General features: G+C 38.9%; 1 protein-coding gene across 1 annotated transcript in view; it reads left to right on the top strand.

The window, feature by feature from the left end:
* The first annotated feature begins 6769 nt into the window (after nucleotides 1–6769).
* Nucleotides 6770–23984, top strand: part of LOC131685075 (myogenesis-regulating glycosidase) — a 67643-nt gene continuing 50428 nt past the window's right edge. The window contains exons 1-3 of the mRNA XM_058968495.1: nucleotides 6770–6955; nucleotides 23122–23513; nucleotides 23582–23744. Of these exons, the coding sequence (XP_058824478.1) occupies nucleotides 23155–23513; nucleotides 23582–23744 (522 nt within the window). The 5' untranslated portion in view covers nucleotides 6770–6955; nucleotides 23122–23154. The remainder of the gene's footprint in view (nucleotides 6956–23121; nucleotides 23514–23581; nucleotides 23745–23984) is intronic.

Genomic DNA, 23984 nt, shown 5'->3' with positions numbered 1-23984 from the left:
TTCTCTTAGCCAACGATTCCGCTCTGAACAGTCTTTTTGCATTTCGTGCATTCCTCCGCTGGTAGCATTCCACGTCCTCAGCCAGAGTGATGCAGATAGGAATTATCGCGGAAATGACGCATACCGCGCCCGATGATATCGTTCTGTACACGCTCGCCACACGAACAGGCGAAACGTGCTTGTCAACTTCGTCCGGTTCTGTTTCGAGTTCAGTGCAGCAGTCCAGGCCGGTACGCCATACCTCAGTATTGAGGATGACACACCCGCCAGCCGACGTCTCGTGCAGTATCTTGCTCCTCCGATGTTCGGCATGATACTTGCCAACATGTTAGTTGTCTTCGTAACCTTCTCACATACATAGTCGACATGGCTGTTGAAATTTAACCAATCCTCAATCATCACACCCAGGTGACGCCAATCACGATATGCTGATTTTTTTTTCGGTTGCTGACCAGCACTACCTCCGTCTTGTGGTGAGCCAGCTGCAACTTGGCGTCAACCATCCAGGTTTCCATGATGCCTATTGTCTCTGCCGTCAACATCTCCACTTTCTCGAGGGTCTCGCCGGTTATCGTCAGGACAACATCATCTGCAAAGTCATTGTTCTCAATTCCTCTGTGCAGTTCCAGTACAATATATTCCATAGCGTTGGGCCGAGTATGGAGCCCTGAGGTATACCTGCCGTGACCATAATCTACCTCTTCCCATGTTCGTTTCGTAGACGCAGACTTTGTTGGTTCTGTAAGTAACTTTTCAGAACACAAGCAACTAAAGGGCGAACACGAAATTATTGCGACACATTCAACAGGGCATAACTTTTTTACCATTGGGTAAAAATCAACCAAATTTTGCACACTTTCTCATTGATGTGTATTGTTTACATGCTGTCAAACTTGAAGTCGTGTTTTTCGATTCAACGAAAATGGAGGTGAACCAACGCGAGTTGAGAGAACAAATTCTTTCCAAACACCTACAATTTCCTAACCTGTCGCACCGGCAGTTGGGAAAAATGTTGAACAGTCACCATTCAACCGTCTCCAGAGTGTTGAAGCGGTTCCAGGAGCGGTTGACGTTGGACCACGGCAAAGGAGCTGGAAGAAAACCGGGACCTGTGAACAAAAAGACGGAGGGAAAGGTGAAGCGGATGATTAAAGTAAATCCCAACGTCTCAAGCCGTGATTTGGCTAAAAAGATCGGCATGTCGTAGAGCTATGTCCAGAATGCAAAGAAGAGAGCTGGACTACATACATACAAGGTACAGAACTTCCCAAACTGCGATGAGCGGCAACAATCGACGGCTAAAACTCGGGCACGGAAGCTCTACGAGAAGATGCTGACAAAATATGGCTGCTGTGTGATGGACGACGAAACGTATATAAAAGCCGATTTTAAGCAAATTCCGTGGTTGGAGTTTTTCACCAGCAAGAGCAAGTTCTATGTGGACGACAAATTTAAGAAGAAGAAAATGTCGAAGTTCGCCTCCAAATATCTCATTTGGCAGGCCATCTGCTCTTGTGGACTGAGGAGTGAGCCTTTCATGACAAACAGTAGCACAGTAAATGGCGAGATCTACAAATCTGAGTGCCTCGAGAAGCGCCTTTTGCCGTTCTTGTAGCAGCACGACGAAGCTTCGGTATTTGGCATCATGCCACTATTCTGAAAGTGTCCTGGAGTGGTATAAGGGCAAATTCTGTCCATTTTGTTCCAAAGGACATGAATCCGCCAAACTGTCCGCAGCTGCGCCCGGTGGAGCAGTACTGGGCAATGATGAAGCGGGAACTTCGGAAGAGCAAGAAGACGACAGTCAAAGACGAGAAGGACATGTTAAGAAAATGGAAAAAAACGGAGAAACTGGTACCGGATGACACTGTAAAGACTTTGATGGAGAGCATCAAGCGAAAATACGTTCAATTTTACACTCAAGGCTCCATCGATTAACTTTTCTTTTGATTTTTGAAGTAAATATATGTACAAAATTACCCTAAAATTTTGGTTTGATTTTAAACATTATAAAAAAATTGACATGACATTTTCGGTGTCGCAATAATTTCGTGTTCGCCCTTTAATATGTCACTAGTTGCAACATTGTAGCCGCTTTCGATGACTACCTATTGGTGTCTCTCTGCCGTTCCATCGCATCGCAAAATGGAATACCTCCAGTCATCCTCCAGGTATCGACGATAACGGTCACGATTAGCATTAACACCAAACCAAGGCAACTGACGTCCCTATCTCTACATACCAAGTTTGACAATAGAGTTCTATGCAAATGATTTCACTCACACTACTTGGGGGTTTGATTTCTTCCAGCTGTCATATATAAAACTGTCAGCCAATTTAAGCATTTGAATTAGCTCTCGTAAAGTATTTACAATGGTGTTGAAATGCTCCATGTCACTGAAAAACTTATTCGGGAGACGTACAATTCCGGTTGGTAAGATTCTATCATGAAAATAATCCGACCGAAAAGTAATTTTCGATTTGTTTTCCTCCATCTATAACAGGTGGAGGAAAACAAACCGTTGAACACACTAATACAGTTACAGATTGTCAAGTACTTTATAGACTTTTTTACGGCTCATGTACGTACACATCACATGATACAAATACTACATCACTAGCTGGCGGAAAATAATAAACAAAGACGGCAAAAGCAAATGGGATTGTTTTCAACCAAACAACTGCATTAGTGTTCGTGAGATCGACCGACAAGAGCTCAATAGGCAACATCGATTTCCCACCGATCGATGGGGGTCAGTTTGCAACGTCAAAATCGATAAATAATGACAATACTCACGGGTCATATTTCCACTGACAGCACGAAACCTGACGAAACACTAACGGCAACCGTACACTGGGGTACAAATGTACCCCACGCCAACTTTGACACCTGCTTCCACGAAGGTTATAAGCGAACTGGCTATACCACCTTTTCCTACTCTTACAAGGAACTTTAAATTGAATTATGGTTAGGGTCCCAGGTCGGTAAATGCCGAATTCTCGTCTTCACGCGGCTCCAAAAAAGACGTGGGGTACAAGCGAGAAACTTCCTCAGTATCGAATCAGATATTCCGCTGATTTCCATAGCTCAATTTCAATATCTATTAAATTTTAAGGGATATTCAATTCTTCCATAGACACCCGGTGAGTTTAATCGCTGATTTAGCTTGTAATAAATTAAGTGAAGGTTTTTGGCGTTTTCGACCACTGTCCAGACTAGCTGCTAACAATTTTTTTCGTAAATTGTTCGACGCGTTAAGGGATCATCCATAAATGACGTAGCATTATATGGGGGAGGGGGGAGTTTTGTATTTTGTGATGATGTGTGACGACAGGGGGTAGGGGGTCATGTCATGCTACGTAGCTTTACCCGTTTCATCTAACATCGTTTTTTTATTTTTTTAAATTTTTTACGGGGTCAAGGGGGGGAGGTTTACCGTCAAGCTACGTAATTGCCAGGGGGTATTTAGGGGTTTGTGACGAAATGCTACGATGCCCAAGTAGCAATTTTTGTTTCAGTAACTATTTCATAACCACTTGGCAACAAAAAATATGTGCTGTTGCGACTGACATCTAACTTTCTGCGCGACCCAAAAAGCGCAGTTTTAGGCCGAATTTCAACATAATATTGATTGAGCAAAACAGTAAAAAACTTCTTGCCGGTTCGTTGCACTAACGATGCGTGCATAGCTAAATGAAATCATATTGTTTTCAACATGTTGATTGTAGGTCGCAACAAGATTACTTAATCATACCTTTTTGCCGTTCACTTGGACTGTCAATCGCAACTGAAAAGTAACCTATTTTCTTATAAATATGTTAAGATTATGTCACTAGTGGAAATCAAAATGAAGACCAAGTCCAAATATATGTTGATAATTTAAATATGAACAGTAGTGTCATTTTTCATATCAAAAATTGCCAATGCAGCATCAAATTGCACTGCGCAGCAGAGTCTATCGAGTGATATTTTATTCTACTTCTAATTATTTCAAGCGCTCTTGGTGAAACCAAATCCGCAATAGTATTTAAAAGCCATTTTTCATTAGGAAAACCGAAACATTCAAAAAATCCAATATTATTCAAAGAAAACGCGCATTAAACATAAATCAGGGACACAAATTGCTTTAAAGGTAAACATTTATTACGGTTCGCGAGCTGGTTGAGGTTTTATTTCCAATATATTAGAAAATGGAGCATATAAGCAGTATGGCTTTCAACCCATCTAGGGTCAAATTAAGGATGTGATTTTGGTGAATACGAAACAATATGCTTTCCGAACTTATTTATATTAATGAGCAAAGCTTTTGATTTGTGAACAACCATTTTCCAGCATACGGTTTGTCTCCATTGAGTAATTTTCAGTTTGCATCAAAATATACCTTTCCTTAATATGACCCTGTACTATACTATTCTTGCTCAAACGTTCTAGTCACAAAGTCGTATTCTTGTCATGCATACGTATTAGGCACATATCATCATTATACCTTGAATCACAAACTTATATGTATTGATGAAAGGCATTCGCAACACTGAATTGACCAATTCATAACTAAAGTTCAGCAAAACAAAAATAAAGTTGTATTTTTGTTTCCATTACGTTGAGAAAATACCCTGGTGCCACTTCATGCGCTACACTTCATATTATACAGGCGTCGAACTGTACGGTGGCGCCAACTATAACATGTTCGGTGTATCGGTAAAAATCTAAACATGTGACATGTATGACTTTAACGAGAAATTTTAAAAGGAAATTATTCTTTTACCGCCAAGGTAGCATTAATACCAATAGTTCAACTATTGGGGTTTACTCCTAAAAGAAGCACAGGGAAATATAATTACAAGAAACAATAAAATAATCAATATCCACTAAAATTGGAGCTATTTGAAACCAACGGTAAATCAAATGTATTTATACTTGCGTTTCATATAAAAATCAATGGATAGGAATAAGAACTCAATGATTATAGGAACTGAAATTGGACGCGATTACTATATGAAAAATAAATTTACTCGCAACTTTAATGTTTTCCAATAAAGAGGAACTGACAGTATTTGATTGCTGTAATGCTGCTACTTTCAACATTTTTTCCATTTGGATGATTTCACAAACTGAGTTCGCATCTGATCATTAATTTGGGTCTAAAAATGCCGGAGTTTTTTCTACGAGGTTTGTAAACGGTATCTTTTCAATTGGCGTTCTTGGGAAATTCTTGCATTCTTAGACCAAATGTCAGTTAGCATAAGTTATTTATAACAAAATCTACAAGACGCTTCACAGATTAAACAGGAAATTTACTAAATAGGCTGCTATTGTTTTCGGAAGGTACTTTAACTAAACGATTTGTCTCAAATTCATACTACTCGTTCCGATCTATCTACCATCCTTCTTGATCTTAGTTCCGAAATTATTTTCAAATATTATAGTTGGCGCCACCGTACAGATCAGTGCCTCTATAATATAAAGTGGAGCGCATGAAGTGTCATCGGTTAATCTTCGCAATATAATGGTAACAAAAATACAACTTATTTTTCGTTTTGCTAAGCATTTGTTGTGAGCTTGTTGATTCAGTGTTGTGAAAGCATTTTGTTGATACGTGTGAGTTTGTACTGAAAGGCGTAATGATGATATGTGACGGATACATACGTATAACATGAATACGACTTTGTAAACTGAAACGTTTTTAGTAAGAATATTGGTGTTTGACAACTGTGCAATTGTCATAATACATATCACAAAATCAAAATCGCAACTAATTTTCAACAAACACTGCAACATCAGCAACCAGTTCGGAACATTAATGAACATGTTCTAACTGGCAACATAAATGACTATTTGGTGACAAAAGATGTTTTGAAATAACCTTGATGTTATCTATGTTCAACCAGTGCAACAAAAATAACCTTATTGTTTTTTCGTTGCAACATAGTTCGGACTTAGACAAATAAAACTTGTTGCGATTTGCTACTTGGGTGGGGGAGGGGGGTGTTAAAAATCACAAACAAAATGCTACGTCATTTATGGATGATCCCTTAATAGTAACTACGATATCTTCAAAAATTGATATGACGTATTTCAGTTCATCTCCTGATAACATTCACACAGTCCGCTATAAATTACTTATCATACTGTCATAGACGGCTTCCATTCGTTGGATCAAGTTGACATGGTCTGAAATATTGTGGCTGGGCTGCTACGTTCCCACCGACATAAGACTTACGATAACCAATAAAGGTGTTTTTTGTTTCACTTGACTAAAAGATGTGTAGTGATTACAGGAATCTATATAATAGTTAGGGATTTCTTCGCCCTCACTTAACCGTTAAAACTAGTCTACCGGTGCATTAAAATTAGATAAAAGTTAAGCGAAAGCGAATAAATTGGGCCTTACATATTCGACTGTTGATCAGAACATTATTCGACCGTTATTTCGCAATTTCTTCAATGAAACATTAATATAATTGCCACTTTGTCGCAGTTTCGAAAACCTGCAGCCCTGCTTCGGATTGCCCTTTTCGCACAGCTAAGCCACGCGTTTCCAATTTCAAATTAGCGGTTGAAACCTAAGATGCATCTTATTGTTCGCCACAGACAGTACGGGTTTAGTGTAGTATGCGTTTGTGTTTAACTTAAACATTCATCATTTAGCTGTGTTTGATAATGACGGAAGGTCCCTCCGAAAGAGCTCGCTGTGCGCTATGCGCATTCAAGTGTAACATATACTCGATAGACTCAGTATCATGCGTCTTGTCGTTGTATCAATCTTCTTCAGTAGCTACTGACTCGTGTACTGATAGTGGCTTGCCGGAGGACTTCACCTGGCTAAGAGCTACCTGCGCGCGTTAGTCCGATCAGTACTGCCTAGCAGTCGCAGAAGGGCATATCGCGGACGTGCGCAAACAACCTGAAACGGATAATACGAGTGGTCCGGTGCTTTCGTTGATGCATTTTGTTGTGAGTTACTTTATTGGTTTATCTGTGATCTTGAAATTATCGCGAATAATTTGAACATGCGTCGTGTGCGAACGATTTCGATTTCAAGTCCAGTACGTCAAGGAACATCCATATCTTTAGATGTTTTAGGCTTCCATTACCAGAAATTCCGTTCCGTTGAAATGCGATTGTGAAGTTCGGTTTTAGGGCCTTTGGCAGTGGAATACAAAATCTGATTTTTTAAATTTTTTTACACTAACCGTCATGCGTATAAATAAAAAAGTGAATATAAATTGATTGATAGTTCTTTGTGGTGAAAACTACGGATGGATCAACATTGTTCGATTCGTTCCGGGATATATTGAACATCTTTTAGTTAAACTTGTGAGTTTCAGCAGAGCCTTCCACGAAGATGTGTGATTTTTAGAGGTAGCTAAGGATAAAGTTGAATTCTGCATAAATTGAAACCCACGTTAAAAAATTCAACATAATTTTTTTGAGCGTAAAAAATTCCGCGAAAGAAAGAAACTAAATGAATAGAAAGTGACTTTTTTTATTAATTTTTTTATTTGAATGTTTTGTTTCGTTTATTTACATTTCTAATTCAATATATTGGGTGCTAAGCCAAAAGTGGTGACTTGACATCCCTATTGCTTATATGATTCAGTTATTTATTATTAAGATATAAAAAGCTTTCACAGTTAAGTTATTTTTGCAGAAGGAAATTTTAAGCTACAGGACATCTTACATTAAGTATTCAAATGACAATAAGGAGCTAAACCAATCTTAAAAGCTAACTTATAAACTATAAAGAGAGCTAATCGTTGCAATTGATGATTTTTGTCGGAAATTGCTTTTAATACTGTTCGTTATAATTTCTATTTTTTTCTATGTTTGCGTGTGTGTGCAATTCGTTCGTGTTAAATCAGAGAGAGCGTTTCAAAATCATTATCAGAATTTTGTTCTGAATCCTCTGACGCGTTTTCTTTCTAGTAGCACAACAACATGTCCAAATTGGCACTGCATATAGCATTGATGATATAAACATTTGTTTATAAATTAATAGTTTGTTCTTTAGGCAGAGCCTAGTATTCCTGTTTATTAGAGATATAAACATTTTATATAAGTATTTTAACTCATTCTAACTTGATCTGAGCACGTTAATCAAACCATTAAATTTAATTATGGTTATCATTTGATTTAAGCTAAGAAGCTCTCGGCTTATGCGGAAACACAATCAATTGTGTTTCTCGCATTAGTGGAAATTTTTCATTTTTCCAGGTAATCATTAGAAATATTCAAGCATCGTTGAAGTCGACTGTAGATAATTTCTAGGCTCTTACCTGAAGTAGAGATCATCAAAGCAAAGTGACTTTTTACAGCCTGCAGGTAGATTTGGACGATCAGTGGAAGAAACATTATTTCGGATTGGAGCGACCCTTGACCCTTGAGGGACACCTGCTTTACCGGGTAGCATATTAGATTTACAATTTTGATATGGTACCAGTAGAATATGATAGGTAAGATAATTTATAATAATCTTAGGTAAATTGGAAAATTAAATTCCCACATTTTGGCAAATAATCATTTGCGATAAACCTCAAAAGTTTTTTCAATGTCAAGAAGAGCAAAAACTCTGAGATATTTTCCTTTTTAATGTTAGTTACTCTAACAAGTTGATAAGTAGTTGAATGTCCAATACGACATCCAAACTGCTCAGGAAGAATAATATTGATATGTGAATTCTCATTGATATGTATGATATATATGAATGATGAGGTTAGGATGATATTTTCAAATATTTTCCTAATAGAAGAGAGTAAACTAATTGATCGATAACTATATACTTCTGCTAGTTTTTGATCAGGAACAACTGTCGCATTTTTACGTCTTTCACGAAAATATGCTACTTTTAAGCATTTGCTGAATAATTTGACCAAGTATCTCAAGGTGATTTCAGGAAGGTTTTAAAGAGGATGCCAAAGATGTTAAAAATTCCATCATAACCTGGAGCTTTCACATTTTTTTACTTCTTTGTGGCGGATTTGACCTCCTTATCAGAGTTAAAAATATTCAAATTCATTGAATGAATATTGATTATATTCAGCCGCATTCATTTTGAATATTCAGTGACGAAGCTGAAAACGTCAAACGAACAAACTGCCCATTCATCCATGCAGATTTTCATTCGTCTCCAATTATTACACGAAGCGACCGTGCGGCAACGAATCAAACGCATCAAAGCAGGCCCTGGTACAACGTAAGCGATGATGATTGTTGCTTCATATGCTTTACCGGCATTTGAGAACATTTTCCTAGATAATTAGTGAAATGAATATATTGTACGATATTCAACTGAATGAATAACATGTATATTTGAATGAATCTTTTTTCTATTCACCGCGAGTCGCATCAGGTTCATCTTCAGCCGTCAAAAAAGAGCTTCGATTATTTTTAACTCTGCTCCTCATAGCTTGTTACAATAATTTCGTCAAGAGACAATTCTTGATTTGAAACGTTTTCATAATTTTGTAAGAATTCGTTGTCAATACTGCTCAAAGCGTTGAGATTAAAATTACAAACGCTCTCAACTGCTGAGATAGTTTTCGAGCTTTTTCCCCGTTTGTGAAAAGAATGTGATCACCTTCCTCCAAGCTGGAATTGGTTTCTGAGGTTTCTTAAGAACCTTAGAATGTTTCCAGAAAGGTTTAGAATATGGCTTGATTTCTTCAACCTGTTTTGCGAAATTTTCATTTCCTAAGAGTGTGAATCTATGCTTATTTATGCTTTTTGTAGGTCCTGATAGATACATTTCATAGCAGGATCACGCGAACGTTAATATTGACGTCTTCGAAAATTCTTCAAGCAAATCAAAAGTTGAAGATCGTCGTCAAGAATAGGAGTATTAAATATTATCTGTCTTGCTGGTACTGATGAATTTCTAGCCTAAATTACACTGCCCATGATCGCAAATCCGTCCCATAAAGATAGGAAATCCCATACAAAATGAGACAAATATACGATCATGGGCAGTATAGAATCATTTAAATTTTGTAATGCCATATCAGACTTATTTTCTAAATCATGATCATCATTAAAATTATTCGCTACAAACGTTACCTTAATCTGTCAAAAACAAATCAATTGTAGATGGATTCCTTACAGACGAATAGCATGTGGGTCCATTTGGGAACAAAGCTGAATAATAACCAACAGAACAATCATTAAACAGTAGTTTACCGTTGGAATTGCTTTGAGAATTATTCCAGGATCGGTGTTCAGCGTTAAAATCGCCGATTATGAAGAATTTCGACCGATTTCTTGTAAGTCTCTTTTCAACAGATTAGTTTGTTCGCCAGTGCACTGAAAAGGCAAATACGCTGCAGCAATAAAGATGATACCAAGATCGGTTTCAACTTTAATACCCAAACTCTCGCTTACCTTGGCGTCGAAAGAGTGTAAACGCGATGATTGATTCTGCGATTAAGCGCTATAGTGATTCTTCTGCCGAATCAAACTATTCGATCAAATCGATTAATAACAAAATTAGAGTTACATTTAAATTTAATATTTGGTTTAAGAAAAAAGTTTCGGTCACAACGGCTATAAGAACACTCAAGATGTTGAAAAGTTCGTCTTTGTACGTTTTAATGAATTTAAATGATTATTTAAAGTCATTATTGAACTTTAAATTCATTACAATTTTGTTGGCAAATTCCCACCCAGTTTCAAAACTTTCAAACATGGAGGTAGAATTTAGCATTGCAGTGATTAATTGAAACATTGATTGCTGTAAAAAAATCAATTTTTCTTCCGTAGTTCTACCTAAATCAGTTTCTTCCGCCGAATCAAACTATTCGATCAAATCGATTAATAACAAAATTTGAGTTACATTTAAATTTAATATTTGGTTTAAAAAAAGTTTTGGTCACAACGGCTATGTGAACATTATGTACCCTCAAGAAGTTGAAAAATTCTCCTTCGTACGTTTTTAATGAACGAGTACTCCAATTTAATAAATTTAAATGATTATTTAAAGTAATTATTGAACTTTAAATTCATTACAATTTTGTTAGCAAATTTCCAACCAGTTTCAAAATTTTCAAACATGGAGGTAGAATTTAGCATTACAGTCATCAATTGAAACATTGCTTGCTGCAAAAAATCAATTTTTCTTCCGTAGTTCTACCTAATTCGGTTTGAGCAAAGGAAGTGTTGTGTAGAAGTGAATATAGAGGCGTGGTGGTCATCGTTCTTTTAGACGCGTTACCTGCCCACTGAAGCATAAGATAATGTGCCATTGTAGGATGGTGTGACCGAGATAGAAGATGCTTGTGTAGGTAGAGAAGTTATATCTCTATTTTGAAGCGGATGAACACGTTTCAACTTGTTTTCTTCAATTGTATCTGAAGAAGTAGGCATATTTTTATTTGTTGCTTTTGTTAATTTGAACGAGAATTTATATTTTGTCTTGAATAGGATATGCTCAGAAATTCGATTTATGGCTTTCGCTACAATGAGCGTATTTGAAACGTCCTTTGTGTGCTACTTAGGAAGGAACGTCGAGAGCTCAGTTCAAAAGGCTGTGAAGTTGGAGATCATCACTGTTATGGGCGGAGTAGGTTGCTGTTTTTTCTCATTAGCATTACGCACAAATTTACAAATTTCTCCTGCTTCACATTGAGATAAAACATCGAATTTGATGCTACAGTCAATTGGATTTTCCGCTGGAGAAGTTACCCTTTTTCATTTCTTTTCAATGATTGGCACACGAGTTTTCTGGGAGGACCCAGACATGTTAGAAACTTTTGGCTGAATTATTCTTGAAAAACTTTTTAGTCTTAAAACGGACTGATTGAGTAGAAAAAGTAGGTAGTCTTGAGGAAGACTGATTGTCGATAAGATATAGGTAGTCTTGAAAAAAGACTGTTTTGAAAAACTCTAATTAAACCAGGATCTATCAAGATTTGTGACCGTATCGAACGAAGTTTCAAGACGGACTGAATGTTGAGTAATTTCGGGAGAGATGCCGCACTCTCTAATTCTCGTATCTAGAGTCACTTTTGTACGGTAATGTGATATTGCGAGTTTGTCTTTCGAAGAATTACAATACAGGAGATGTAAAATAACCTTTATTATTAACTCACAAAATTTGCGTCCAGTTGCATCACGGAGTGCCGAAAATTTTTCGGTACAATACTAAAATTTCGTTTTTTTAATTGTTCGATTTTTTTTTGGTAAATCATGCATCGATTGAATAGCTGGGACCTTTTAGAAAGCATTCTGATCATGAACACGGTCATCCATAGTTTCAGAGGAAAATGTCGTCGTGCGGCCTCTCTCCCATACAATTGGGAGAGATGCCGCATCATAATTGCGGGTGAGATGCCGCACTCGATGGCAGAGGATCCGTAGCTAAAATGTATTTTTTTCACCTCGAAATGTCATTAAATGAACATTTGCGCTATGTATTGGGTCTTAATAAGGTATATCCACAAACTAACGGCCCTAACACAGGGACATAGGATTATCAGTCTATTTATCTATATATTTAAACGGGCGATATGTATCTAAGTATTAGTTACTTCGGTTTATTCTTTAAAGTTTCAGGCAATTTGTGTGAATGCATTGATTTGTAATGATGTCAATATTGAATTGATGCTTTTTCAAAATGAATCTTTCAAGAACAAACCTATGTTATATAAATTTGTTGTTGGGAGAAACATCCAAAATCTGCTTTTATGGAACCCCTACTAACACGTAGATATATATCGCTTGTACAAACATATAGATAAATAGTACCCTTAAATAAGTTACTCCAACTGAACCGTTACACAAGGTTGCAAAAAATATTTTTAAATTGTTGAATAAAATGTTTCTAGAAATGGTAGTACCCCCTAGGACAAATGAAGGTGCTAGCCGATTTATAGGTGTAATTAAACTTCATGACACTCAGCTGAAGACACCTTATCACAAAAACATCTTCGAGAGCTAAAAAAATACTTTTGTTCACCATTTTTCAGTTTGTGACAACGGTGCGGCGTCTCACCCGCGCAATGATCTTTTTTTTAAAAGTTCATGGAAATTTGATGAATTTTTTTTTCATGACAAAAACCATTTCACAGTATTTTAGAGACTTGTCGCAGTTGATAAAAATGATTTCATCAAATATTGAATGGTTTACTTTGATTCAGGATCTATTCATCGAAGGGGTGGGCGTAGCGTAGTTGGTAAACCGATTGCCTTCTACGTAGCGCACCTGGGTTCCAGTCGCGACCCCACACATAGGGTTAGAAATTTTTCATAAGAGATTTTTCTAACCCGAAGAGGCGAATGACCTAAAAGTTAAAACCTCTATAATCGAAATAAAAATAGGATCGATTCTTAGAAATGTGCGGCATTTCTCCCCAAATTACCATACTGGAAAAATAGTGCATTATAAAGAGAATTCTGGTCCCAAATTTCAGACTACGTCACCGTGACCAGATAGAATCGTTAATGTCAGTAGGATCGTAGCATTAGGCTTGTTATTTCCCTGTACACTACGAATCGACTGTAGCTAATTCCATTCCACTTAACCTAGAAGCCGTGGAAGTCATATTTAGGGCCTCAGGACCCCTTTTTCTTCTTCGATGCGCTATTCACTCCGTACTGTATCAGTTCCGAAAACCGTTTTTACCGGGTTGTCGTTTGACATTCATTTGACAATTTTCGCTGTGCAACGATAGGTTTAGTTTTTCAAATAGATTTGGCAAATCGTATGAACGTTTGTTTTCAGACGTCAATTTTCTTTGTTGTACAAACTGTTGACGTAGGACTATTCTACTAAATGTTAATTGGGGTCTTATATTGAATGTGTCTGCGCAAACTGTTCTCCTCAACACTGAAAAGCACAAGCTATTTATAAAGAAAAAGTTTACAACAACCTTTTTGTAGTTGACTTTCATTTTGTAAAAATTTGATAGTTTGCAAATGCTCTAAAAATCGCGCAGGCTTGGCACGATTTTTTGTATTCAAAACGTCATATCAAATGCAAATATTTGTTATTTGGTCATATCTAGAGCATTTATTCAAAACGATATATCTACAATGAGTGACTCTCTTTGTTTACTTTTTCCGTTCGATTATTACCGCGTCACTATAGCACTTTTCAATTATTTTACAGTACAGATCGAAAGACGGTGGCTTTGACTAGCATATTATGCAAAGAGTTGACGGATAAATGTTAAAGCGACCGAATTATTAACAGAAGAGAAAGTAAACAATGAGAGTCACTCATTGTAGATATGTCTTTTTGAAAAAATGCTCAAGATATCTATAATGAGAGACTCTCTTTGTTTACTTTCTCTTTCGATTTTAAGAGCGTCACTATTCAGCTTTTTGTTGGTGGCTGCGTTCTCAAATGCGCACCCCATTTTGACAAGTCGTTCGTCCAGTGTTTATCCAAGTTTATCAATCCTAGCATGCCTATTTAAAATTCGCTCTCGTGTCAAACAATAAAAATAAATTTTTTATTGATATTCGTGCGTTTGCTATTAGAAGCCTTTTCTCGTTGTGATGATCATTTGCGTAGAAGAGGGAATGTTGCTAAACTGTTTTGAAAAACATATAGCGAATCCAAATGTCAACACGTTGTATTGTGGACGGATTTGGATTCAGTTTGTGGAAAGGTCAAAACCGGATTTCCTTTCCTACTGGCCACTTTGCGCGTGAGAAATTTCGGCAAGCGCGGGAACTCGAAACTCTAAACATGAATCCCCGAAATGTGGACAATTACTACATGTGTTGTAAACATTTTCATACAGGTATGTTTCCCATCGAAAACATTAAATTTCCATTTCTAGTGAATATCCCCTTTCTAGGAAAGTCTGCTGCACCACATGTAATGCGACATCTAGACTGGATCCTTACCCTGCAAATGGTCCAAGATGACGATTATGATAAATCTGGTGGTTAACAACATTTATCGTAAATTGATATGAAGTTGTTCATTGCAGTATTTTTTATTTATCGAATAATTTATATTGCTACCTTAAATATATACTACCCAAACTAAAACCATTTGATTGTAATTTCCACCCTTCTCCTATTTAATCATTCCAAATTTCGTCTTCGAAAGCATGATTCAGAGGGCCGAGCTTCCGATGCCGAGGCCCGAGCTTCAGATCGGTCTGTACATGTTTATAAGTATTTATGTGACTTAAAAGGTCACGTAGTTTTCACGGAGATAACTACCCTGAGTTATGTTTAGAACATAACCTGGAACTAGCCATCGACTTCGGAGTACACCGTGCAATTGCTGGCTGTGTGCAATCGAGGAAAATGCTGGCGGCTCAACATCGAACAAGCTGGAAGCCTACATTCGATCATGATCAGCAATATCGACTGGGCCCGAGATGTTCGCTCAGTGCTTTGGGCAAAGTTATGACAAACGGTTCAGGTTTAAATATCGACACTTACAGCAGTTTTCATATAACCAGAAATACGATTATGAACTAATTGGTCAGTGTTTAAATTGATGCGCGAAGTAGTGAAAAAGGTAATTATAAGCAAACGCACCAACAACCAATCAAAATTGACGCTTATTGTTTGACACAAGAAAAGTTTTAAACAGGGCCTGCTAGGATTGATAAAATTGACACTGGACGAACGACTTGTCAAAATGGGGTGCGCACAAACAAAAACAAAAAGCTGAATAGCACTTTCCATTTATTTTACAGCACAGATCGAAAGAGTTGAGGGATAACGGTCAAAGCGACTGAATTATTAACGGAAGAGAAAGTAAACAATGAGATTCTCTTTGTAGATGTGTCTTTTTGAAAAAAAGCCTCAAGATTTGACTTTGTACGGATTAAACCTTCTATCTCCGTGATAACCCTAGATAGATTTACTTTGGTTAGCAAATTTACAATAAATGAGATCAACCTTATTATTTTAAAACAATAGAATGATTCTATCATGTGTTTCTTAAAAGTGACATCTATATGCCTAATTATGCAAATGATCTGCAAATAGGAATAGGGAATACATTTAACTCCAGACCGTGCACATTCGAATCTATACAGTAGGCCAAGGAATTATTCTGATACTCTTTCTTTATTGTATCATGCGAAAATCACACGGATAAACGCGTCTACCGGAACACAGGCTTGTCCAGGGGAGTCGTTTGAACTTAACGAACCGTACATTCATTGGTTTACGAAGCGAATTAGCTCCCAAAAGCTGGCATGTGTCTCCACGGCATAATATGTAACATTCACACCTTGCCACCAGTGTGAAACTGTGAAACGCTTATTTTCACACAGTGTGAAGAACGCTGATCGTCACTTCTTTCTATCACCGCATTGGGTCGAACCTAGTTTCGAAAGATTAGCACAGCACCTTTTTATAGGTACCGTAAACCGGGGTGATATTGATCACTTTTCGAAGTAATCATTACATATTTTTAGACGCAACACATTTTTTTCAAGTTTAATATTTTTAAACCATGTACTGATGTTTGGAGGACAAGATTGGATGGTTTTACCTAAAATTATCCGCTTATAGCTATTTTTTTAAAAATGATTTCAAGTTGAAGTCCGTTTTCGTGTTCCGGGGTGACTTTGATAACCTGCATGTTAACCCAATAACCCAAATTAAGTTATTGGTGTCAGTGTTTTTCATTCAAATGTTTGTTTAAACTAATTCTGGAAAGATACTCATGATTAAATAGATGTTAATTAGTATTATACAAAGTATTAAAATTGTTTTGTTTCAGTATTTCATCAATGTGCAAAAAGTTTCATTCATTTCAACACGTTGGAAAATTGAACAATAAAAAAATATTGTGAATTTTAGCTTAAAATAATTTGTAATAATTGCCAACTAGTTTCACAAAAAATGTATGAAACATAAACAAACTTTTAAAATTAAATTTAGCATATCCCAACCCAAAGGAAAATAAAAACTCGCTTGTAATTTATTACTCTTGCTCAAATCTGAGATTTATTTGTTTTATAAAAACTAGACACTTTACGAAGCTTCGTAAAAATCAGGTAAAGTCAAATTTCGGTTTTTTGTAGTTTTTGTACACAAAAACCGAACAATATGTTCAAAAAATATAACAACTCAGTATTTTATAAGTTTAGAGTAAAAATTATTTCAAATTAAAATGATTCGGTAGACTATTCTGGTTTAATAAGCGATCTATGAAAAAAGTTTCGAGTGATCAAAGTCACCTCGGTTTACGGTACATAGATAGGTGTCTTGAGCTATTATCGTTATCGATGACCGCGCTTAACTGGTTGGAAAATTATCATGCACTGTTGCATTTTGCTAGATCGCACCAGTGCACAATGGTCATGCATCATTCTGTCGAACGCGAATTGCCTAGTGGGTGTTATACTTCTTCGTTTATGAGTTAAAAATTTATGACATTTGTTTTAAGTACTATTATTATGTAGGTAGGGGAAAGGGTCGTCAAATTTGTCCTTTAAAACTACTCGTAAACAGCAATCGAACGTCAGTTAGTGTCATAGTTGTCAGTTCGTTTAACGTAGGTTTTTATATCGTATACAGTAATGTGAAAGTGATGGTGAAACTAAGGATACCTCTTTATCATTGCAATTGGCTGTAATTTTACAAACTAAAGAATTGTAATATAAAAACCTACTTCTAACGTTACTGTCACTGTCATGGCTAATACGTTGGATAATGATAATAGGCATTGTTTTCATCCTAGAATTATCCCCCGATACATTGAATCGGCTCTATTTTAGTTTGTTCACACTAATCATTTTATCGCCAGTTTGGGTATGCTGCTTCGGATTATGGAAGTTAGTTGCTAGCCTGAGCGGTAATTCTTTCTAATTTTGGATTGACCCGATAAACGGAATGGGATTAGTAAACGAAATCAGTAGGCAGCTATAAAGGGATTAGCGGATTTCCGCTTATGTTTGTTTTCGGAATTTGGCTACTGATGCTGATAAGGATACCAGCACGGTGTAGGTGTGGGAATGTTTTCGATATCACATTTATCAGTTCTGCAGTTAACTGAGCTAAACTGGTCAGCTGATTGTGATATATCTGGATGTTAGATACCTAGTGTGATTTGACCCGCTGTGATATCAGAATAAGGTCTGCTGGTGAGATAATAGTACGTGCTCGGATACGGGTAAAAATTACTAGATGTCTTATAAGGACTGTTCATTTTATAAACAAATTTGCTAACGAAACGAATATTATTTTCGAAAAGCATCAGTAGTTTATGTTTAATAACTTTAAATTAGCTGTTTAACCAGTTTCAAATTCATATTTTTGAATTGTGGCCAAATTGACGTTGTCAAAAAGCTAGATTATTATTATATACACAACCCCATGTCGTACTGTGGGCAGTGCTGAGCTCCATCACGGTACTGATGGCAAACCTGCTAGACAAAAGAGAATGAAACGGTTAGCAGTTGAAACGGTAAGCGATGCTTATTGAGTTACGGTTCTCATTCCAATGAATTGACAACAGTCAAACGGTTCTCTTCTGAATCTCTCACTCATTGGAATTATTATTGAGAGGAAGGGAAACAGACCGTCATTTTATTAGCAATATAAATACGGTTATGACGGTCATCTTATTACAAACAACGAGCTAGAATTAACAAACAGGCGGTTTCACATAAATAGCTATGCATAAAAGAAACTGAAAGGTGGAGAAAAAAGCAACAAAGCACCGCATGCTGCCTGAATACAATACACTGATAATATTTCGTTTACTATACGAATACAAAATAAATGGTACTCAATCTGTCTATCATTTCAATGCGTTCTCTCTCGCACGGCTTCTGTGAGAGATAGTTAACTGAAACACGATCCGAGGATAATGGAAATGAAATAACGGTCATTTTTGTGGTGATACGGTCACTTCATATGTACCGTGACATGTCAAAAACCATCGTGAGATTGCACAGCACTGACTGTGGGAGTTGAAATCTCTTAAAACTAGGCACGGTGCGGAGAGGGGTTCCGCAATATCGTTCCGTCAGTGGCCAACTGAGGCCCAAGGGTAAATGTTGGAGACAGCAACACAGAAGACCTAAGGGGCGTTCTCTATCTTTTGGACGAAAACAAGGCAAAATTTGTTTGGAATAATGAAAGGACGTAAGAGCTGCCTCTTGTAGTAAACTGAAATCAAAAATCAGTATAATTTCTTCAAGGTAATGAAACTCTGCACGGCGTATACCTAATTGAAATAAATTTTGACGACTAATTACGTTGCATAATAAGCATTTGAAGCATGAAATTAAGTTTTTTGCGCATTTTTCACTTGAAAAAGTTATAAATAAATAATTGTCCAAGCTAATTTTAGGTTTTTGGTACAAAATTCCTATAGACCACACTAAAAATGCTTCATCGCCCAGAAGAACCTTCTAGACGAGCATTGAGAAACTCCGTGGGCAGAATCCAATGGACTAGAAACAACTTGACAAGACACAAGACTTTCGTATACGTATACCAAATGAAGATAAAATTATAGAACTAGTACAAAGATTATTACAACTTAAACTCGTCAACATTTTCTATGTAGATGAATCGATACCCAGCTGGAGTGCACAGGCGGCAAAATTGTCCAGGATATTTTGTGATAGTGATCCTTGTAAATCGATAGCGAAGCGAAAAACCTAAGATCTTTTCAGATACCCAATTTTGCAAAAAGTGGATTCAAATCTGTGGTAGACGATGCTGGTGCAGCTTCTCAAAAGGATTGTTGATAAAATTGAATCAAAAGCCCTCTTAATATCCAACAAAATTGATGCCATCTGCTTTGCTAACATAGACCATTTGAATTTCTGTTGAAAGCAACACAAGGCAATCGTTCGTCCTTTGCGGAAGCCAAATTGTGTGTCTGGCAGTAAACCATTTGCTTTGACCCAAATGTCGAGACGAAATGGGGTCCTTTTCCCGACTTCCGGATGCAGGACAGTATCGAGCGATGCGAGATGTGGTCGGTTTATCCGTGTGATTTTCGCGCGAAAGCGATGACACTCACTTGTCTTCAATCGTGCGGTACAATGTTACACCCATTTACTTACCGTTCAGGCTAGAGCCTTGTTGTCTCTAGCTGTATGCAGAAACCGTCTCCACTCCACTCGGTCCCTTGCTGCTTTTCACCAGCCTCGTAGGCTTCGAAGGGTCCGCAGGTCGTCCTCTATCTGGTCAATCCACCGTGCTCGCTGTCTTCTTGTTCCTGTAGGGTCGCCCTCAAGAACCATCTTTACCAGGTCATCGTCCGACATTCTTACGACGTGTCCAGCTCACCACGAACGTCCTGGATGGTTCTTCCAGCAGCTGATGCAACTCATGGCTTCAGGCTTCAGTCTGATGCACGTTTCCGACATCGCCTCAAAGTTCCGTGCCATGATCCATCGTCGCTTTGACTAATCGTGTTAGCTTATCCGGAAAACCGTACTCGTGCATTATTTGCCTTAGCTGATCTCGATCGATTGTGTCATATGCCGATTTGAAATCGATGAACAAATGATGTGTGGGCACGTTGTATTCGCGGCACATCTGCAGAACCTGCCGAATCGCGAATATTTGGTCCGTGGTGGCGCGGGAACCCATGAATCTTGCTTGGTAGTGCCCCACGAGCTCCCTTGCAAATGGTAACAATCGATGGCAAAGACCTTGGGAGAGGACTAGGCGGCGCTAAGTGGTGTGATCGCGCGGTAGTTGCAGCTAGCCAACTTGTCACCCTTTTTGTAGATTGGGCAAACGACACCCTCCATCCACTCCTCCGGAAGAGTCTCCTACTCAGAAATTTTGGCGATTACCCAGTGCAGCGCTCTAGCCAGTATTTTAAAAACTCGCTGAGTAGTTAATCTACACCGGCAGCTTTGTTGTTTTTCAGCCGACCGATCTCCTCCTTGACTTCTTGGAGATCAGGGGCCGGCAGCCTATCGTCTTCTGCGCGTGCTCCAAGATTCATTTCCATACCGCCTTCGTCATCTGCTGCTTCACCGTTGAGGTGCTCGTCAAACTACTGCTTCAACCTCTCAATCACTTCACACTCGTCCGTAAGAAGGTTGCCGTCTAAGTCCCTGCACATATCGGCTTGCGGCACGTAGCCTTTGAGCAAACTGTTCAGCTTCTCGTAGAACTTCCGTGTGTCGTTTACGCGGTGCAGTTGTTCCATCGCTTCGCGATCTCGTTCCTCCTGTTGGCACTTCTTTCTCTGGGGGACCGAGGTTTGCCTGTTCCGTGCTTGTTTGTATCGCTCCACATTCTGTCTCGTTCCATGCTGCAGCATCCTCGCACGTGCTGCATTTTGCCCAAAGTTTCTGCTCTGCTGGTTGAATTATTTTGGCGCACACAAAAGAAAATAATGCCAAAACCTCGAAGAGGTGGAGAACGCATAAGATAAAACTTGAAAGCGGATTAGTAAGCTTTAGTGTTTACAGAGTGGCGGCGAGAAGCTGAGCTGGGGCTGGAACTGACATTAGAGTGCGAGATGCGAGAATCCTGCTTACTGCAAACCAAAGGAAGGATGTCAGAGTGAAAGCGGAGCGGATCGGCGCCGACTGCCTGCTTTTACTCTGACAGGCTCCATTTCATATGCTGCGAGCAGGTTTCTCGCATCTCGCATCATACTGTCAGTGCAAGCTGAGCTGGCGCTGGAACTGACATTAGAATGCGAGATGCGAGAAACCTGCTTGCTGCAAACCAAATGGGTGATGTCAGAGTGAAAGCCGAGCAGATCTGCGCCGACTGCCCGCTTTCACTCTGACAGGCTCCATTTGATATGCTGCAAGCAGGTTTCTCGCATCTCGCACTCTAATGCCAGTACCAGCCCCAGCTCAGCTTCTCGCCGCCACTCTGTAAGCACCCTAAGGGTGCTTACAGAGTGGCCGCGAGAAGCTGAGCTGGGGCTGGAACTGACATTAGAATGCGAGATGCGAGAAACCTGCTTACTGCAAACCAAAGGAAGGATGTCAGAGTGAAAGCGGAGCGGATCGGCGCCGACTGCCTGCTTTTACTCTGACAGGCTCCATTTGATATGCTGCGAGCAGGTTTCTCGCATCTCGCATCATACTGTCAGTACAAGCGCCTGCTCAGCTTCTCGCGGCCACTCTGTAAGCACCCTAACTCTGTAGGGACTGGGAAAACGTTTAGACGGTCTGAGAGCCAATGAAACAGAAATAATTAGGCTTGCCTCAGTACTTACTACTTGCATAGGCGGCTCCAGTTGGATGGTAACGAGGGGGGTACGCCTTCTTGGCAAAATGTATTTGATGGACGATTCGGAAATGATGTTGGAAACGCGGTTGCGGTGAGGGTGATAAATCAAACACAGAAATGATTTAAAATAATCCTCAAGGAAGCCACGATATTGACTAAATGAACTACCTTAATATTTCATAATGCTTTATAAGAACAAGTATTCACAAATGTGATGAATACACACGCCTATCTTGCCTCTTCCTAGAGCCGCCAGTGACTAGTTGTTACCATGATCTCCGTAACAAAAAAGGCAGCAAATAACACTTCTGTATTCGTCTGATCGGTTACAAATATGAAAGAAGCGTATACAGAAATAAGTTCTCACAGTTTGCTTCTCATTTCTGTTAGTTCCTCGCCGCACTGGAACAAAGCAATCGGAAAACGAACAGATTACTGCTCTAGTCTGGATGAGATAATCTGTTTGCTGCCAATATTAGGAACCCGAAGAATGGTGATTCGACACGTATTTACATGATAATTTGTGCCACTGTGTCTAGACTGACTAATAGTTTTCAGTTGAAATAGAGTTTTTGCCCTACCATTTTAGGCGCAGCCGTACTTAAGGCCCAGATCGCAACGGCGGAATGCAAATTATTTCACGCATTTTGTCAGTCACACATTCGTCAGGTGACAAAATGACTGTTGTACCAAAGAATTAGTATTCAAATCCGGTGGCGTACCTTGGATTGAAGCAAATTGATAACTCGATCATCGTTGCAGGCAAGCTTACCGATTCCGCAGGGGGGGGGGGGGGGGGGGGTGGAAGAAACTGACACTGTTCCCAACTACGGTTGCTCCTTGATTGATCGACCATGTCCACGACTGAACTGAATATTCGCACAACGAATGCGCCACGAGCTATCGGCAATTTGCTGTTTGTTTGCAAACAAATTAACCCTTCACGTATTGCTATTTCATTTGCACAACTATATTCGCAGGAGCCGGGTAGGGGGGAGATTTGATTTGGCGCAATGAGCCATAAGCCGCTACCGAACGGCGGTTATCATCGACCGTCGCGTGGTAGCAGAGGTGGCGAGGATCACTTTGATTATGTCAATCGGCACCTGTTGGAGGAGGGAGACAAAATACCGTATGTCGATTCCGCGGACGAAGATGACGAGAACGACGACGACGACACCGGCGACGGTGGAGGTGGAACCAGTGGGAACGCATCTGATTCCGAAGATGACGAAGACGATGTGATGACCGAGAGTCAGGAGAACCTGGCGATGGCTTACGTAAATCGGTACAGAATGCCGTCGTTGGCGGAGCGTCGAAATCAGGAGAAGTTAACTGTTGCGATAGAACACGAGAGGAATCCTCCCGGACGGTGAGTAGTGGGGGCCGTAGTTGTTGCATTAAAGTTATCGTTAATCTCTATTATTGATCTACTTTTAGTGTTCTTTTGGAGGAAGCCAAAGATAAGCATACCGAACTTAAGAGCATCCAGGAAAGGGCGGTTGGACTACGGCGGAACTCCATCTCGATGCCAACCTTGACGACGGACGATATGGAAGCTTTGCATCAGAATAGGAAAGATGAGCAGGAGAGTACTATATTGGTGAGTTGTTTGTTCTTTCGAATCATATATCACATGAAGCTTCGTAACCCGCGTGACGTGCTGGGTGATTATTGAGGCGTAGGATGATTGATAGGTGGCGTATCGGTGGTTTGATAAGATATTGAAAGTGTCGCTGAATTGTCTTTAATGGACAAGCGATATAAATGGTGCATTGGAATAAGAACATATAGCTTATCAGACAAGATATTTCTTTATATTCAATGTTGTGGTATAATGCGC

The sequence above is a fragment of the Topomyia yanbarensis genome, chromosome 2 (assembly GCF_030247195.1).
Source record: "Topomyia yanbarensis strain Yona2022 chromosome 2, ASM3024719v1, whole genome shotgun sequence".
NCBI lineage: Eukaryota > Metazoa > Arthropoda > Insecta > Diptera > Culicidae > Topomyia > Topomyia yanbarensis.
This window is presented reverse-complemented; position numbering and strand designations above follow the sequence as displayed.